General features: G+C 47.2%; 1 protein-coding gene across 1 annotated transcript; it reads right to left on the bottom strand.

Annotated features, from left to right (window-relative positions):
- Window positions 1–670: 670 nt before the first annotated feature.
- On the bottom strand, window positions 671–2,816 carry LOC121618873 (sex comb on midleg-like protein 4). Its single transcript, XM_041954506.1, has 7 exons — window positions 2,586–2,816; window positions 2,101–2,230; window positions 1,811–2,011; window positions 1,463–1,624; window positions 1,147–1,371; window positions 913–1,061; window positions 671–807 (listed from the first exon to the last, which is right to left on the bottom strand). The coding sequence occupies exons 1-7, from the start codon at window positions 2,814–2,816 to the stop codon at window positions 682–684; spliced, it is 1,224 nt and encodes a 407-aa protein (XP_041810440.1). The 3' UTR covers window positions 671–681.
- Between the last annotated feature and the right edge of the window lie 508 nt (window positions 2,817–3,324).

Below are 3,324 nucleotides of genomic sequence, written 5' to 3'. Positions count from 1 at the left end.
GCTCAGCACCAAACAGCAGACAGAGTAAGCAACTAGCTGGTGAACACAGTGCAGCATTTAGCAGCAAAAGAGCCAGATTATTTTCCACAGGAGTTGGTAGGGACCAAAAACAGAGCTAAAAAAGAGTGAATGTCGGAATTACATTTGCCAGGTAGACACAAAAACGACTCCAAATGAGTGATAATGTTGGTCTGTAACTGCTGGATGTGGAAACCAGCAACTGTTTGCTAACAAGCTCACCATATCATCTTAAAAGTTGATAATATGCCAATGTTATGTTCACTTCTTGTTTCTGCTGCCCCCAAGAGGCCGGAAAAAAAACAGTAATTGCAGGTTTAACTAGTGTTAACATAAAGTTTCTTTATCGGGTGAAAAATGAGCTAAAAGATCTTTCTTCTGTTTGTTATGAAAGAAATACTAATGCCAAATTACCCCAAAAAATAAAACTTGGTTGATGTTACTTAAACAGGAGCTGATATGATAGTCAGTTAGCTAACATTTATGTTAACCTTATAATGTTAACAATACTCCCTATTACTCCCTCCTTACATCTCGGGGAACCTAAAGGGAGTGATGCACCTTACGGCTGTGGACTCTATTCTCTTCCCATTGGCCCACAGACCTGGATGTTTCAAATGTACTGTTGGGTTAAAGAGTGGGAACACGTATCATAGAGGGCTTTCAGAACTTAGTCTGCTTTAGTTTGTCGATGTGGTAGCAAAGCTTCAAGGCCGGCCCCAGCTTCAGTCCGAGGTACTTCATGATCATGTCGCTCTTTAGCAGCAACAAAGCGTTTCCATCGATCTCCTGAGAGAAGCAGAAGAAGTTGGCGGCAAATCAGCAAGACGAGGTGATTTCCACTGGATGTGAAACGAGGCAGCCTGTCAAGAACACAATTAAAAACGAACTTACATGTTTCCTAAAGACGTCTGCATGGGGGCCGAGAGCCTGGGGGTCCGCATCCCTGATGAACCAGACAACATCCTCCACAGACCAGGTGGATGGGTCCTTATTGGGTGGAGCTTTGGACTCCTGGGACTCTGAAGATGCATTAAAACCTCCTGGAAGAAAAAGGAGCTTTACTTTGATACCCCAGAGAAATTACCATTGAAGCAATCTTGGTTTTGTGTTTCCTTGACCTCCCACCTGTCCTGTTGCTCTCCGGGAACGTGTTTGGGCTGGTGGATGACTGCCGACACATGCTCATGGAGGCCGAGCCGTTGGAGAACTGCTGTGATGAACGAAACCCGTAGGAGGACTTTGGCGAGTAGGACGAGCTTATGGAGCTGAAAGCGGAATCGCCGGGGTCCACGGAGTAGCGTTTGCCATCGGACTGGTCTAAGTGGTAGTCTTCTGCCATAGATGTTTCAGCTAAATACAAGATTACAGTCAGAATTAGCTCAAAGACTTGTTCATATCAGTGTAGTAACTTCTATTAGACTAACAGAAACTGCAGAGGTACCATCTGACTGGTAGGAGCCACCACTGTGCTGGGTAATGGGCTGATCACTGAAGAGGTTTTCACAGTGCAAGCTGCGGCAGAGCTTCTTCAGAAAACGAAGCACATAGTCGATGCTGTTCACCACAGGGAGGCTGAGAAGGTGCTGCTTCCCGTCAAATGTGGCTGGAAGAGCAAAACGAGGGAAAACTTGCAACAACATCACAGCTTCCGTGCAATTTCGCAGAAATGAGGTCATTAAAGGTTTCCTAACACATGTCTTCTACTCGGTACCACCTCAGGTAAAGTGGTACAAAAAAAAGGTACTGAACAAATAGAAAGCAACACCTGAGGGAGGTCTTTGTACAACACCTGATATTTTTTCTCCCCCGTAGCCTTGTGTGAGGAGAGTGAACACTGTTTTCTGCTGGAAGGCGCTGTCGATGCAGCCTTGGACGGCCTGCTGGAGCACCACAGAGGGCCGGTCGGGTCCGAAGTGATCAGGGAGCTGCTGGATCTTCTTCCTGTCCAGGTTGGGGCCTGTGTTGGCCTGCTTGTTGATGTAGATACAGACTGATACAGGAAACACAGGTGGAGATAAGCGTCTTGACTAGAGACTGGAGACCCCTGATGCTTCATACATTGTTTGTTTTGTGGCTTACCTGTGAGCACCTGGGGCGTGGCAGAGTGTGGGATGGTGGCGGCATCCTGAGGAATGGAGCTCATATCGGGCTCAGGGGTGCTGCTGGGTGGAGAGATAGCCAACGGTGTCATCACCATCCTAGGTTTGAGCTGCAAGAAGAAGAAGTTCTTGCTTGTTTATGTCAGGAATATCATTTATTTACTAACTTGTGTTGGGTGGGGGATGGCGGAACACCAAACCTGTAAAAAGTTATTATGCCACAGACAATGAATTTTGTGTGCATTTGTGAGTAAAAAACAGACATATTTACAATAACGACTCCCCCTCCTGACAAAAAAAATATTTCCATAATGTTTAGAGCACAGATGTTAATCTCTCTGTTACACTGGGGTCCCAAAAAATGCGAAGGGCAGGGAGCCTGTGTGTCTGTGTACACATGCATTTTTAAACACACTGCACTCACACAGCACATCTCAACCCCCCGTTTCCCCCCATCTGGCTGACCTTGAAGCCCGGCTTTCTCCCCCTCTTCTTTGGCACTTTGAGCGGAGGGAGCGACTCGGGGTAACGATTAGGAAAATCCATCTTGGCGACATTGCGGAGAGGGGGTCTCCCTCTCTTCCTGCCCGGTATCTTCCCCGACTGGCTGGGGATGAAGGAGGGAGCCACTGCAGCCGATTGCATTTCACTGTTGTTGCCGTCTGATTTCTGTGCCGTTGCTGCAGGTACACTCATTTGGAGCTGCAGACAAAGGAAAGAACCGTTGATCTCGAGCTCTAGAAATGCAAAGAAACATGCACTTTACTGGCACATTAATGCTGCTCCTCGGCAGCTGCACACATTAGAGAGCAGCATTAGCATCAATTTAGAGCGGACGTAGAGGAAGCAGAATGGCTTGGCAAAGGTGCACAACAGCAACATCCAAACACTGCAGAATGCTCAGCTGAGCAATGCGGTGAGAGGAGCATCATTTAGCAGAGCACAATAATAACCAAGCAACACAAAAGGCAGCCATGCATGAGCTGTGGGGGAAACAGCACCTCCATCCTGCACTGATAACACACCAATAAACCTGAGAGAGGGAGAGAGGAGGGGGGTGTCTATTACCTGCTGTCTTCTATTGTGAAAGCCCAAGAGCCAAGCCCTTTTGTCTTAAATCCCAGGAGCCTAAAGGTGACTATAAAGCTAAATCCCTAACAATGCAGGGAAAGCCATCTTGCTCTTGCTGTATGGCTTTTTCCTC

This window comes from Chelmon rostratus, chromosome 15 (genome assembly GCF_017976325.1).
Source record: "Chelmon rostratus isolate fCheRos1 chromosome 15, fCheRos1.pri, whole genome shotgun sequence".
Taxonomy (NCBI): Eukaryota; Metazoa; Chordata; class Actinopteri; order Chaetodontiformes; family Chaetodontidae; genus Chelmon; species Chelmon rostratus.
This window is presented reverse-complemented; position numbering and strand designations above follow the sequence as displayed.

Excerpts from the sequence above, each read along its gene's own strand:
- LOC121618873 (XM_041954506.1), bottom strand. The coding sequence starts at position 2,816 with ATGAGTGTACCTGCAGCAACGGCACAGAAATCAGACGGCAACAACAGT. Across the intron at positions 2,231-2,585 it reads GGAGAAAGCCGGGCTTCAAG|CTCAAACCTAGGATGGTGAT; the intron begins GTCAGCCAGATG and ends TTCTTCTTGCAG. Across the intron at positions 1,625-1,810 it reads CGGGGGAGAAAAAATATCAG|CCACATTTGACGGGAAGCAG; the intron begins GTGTTGTACAAA and ends TTGCTCTTCCAG.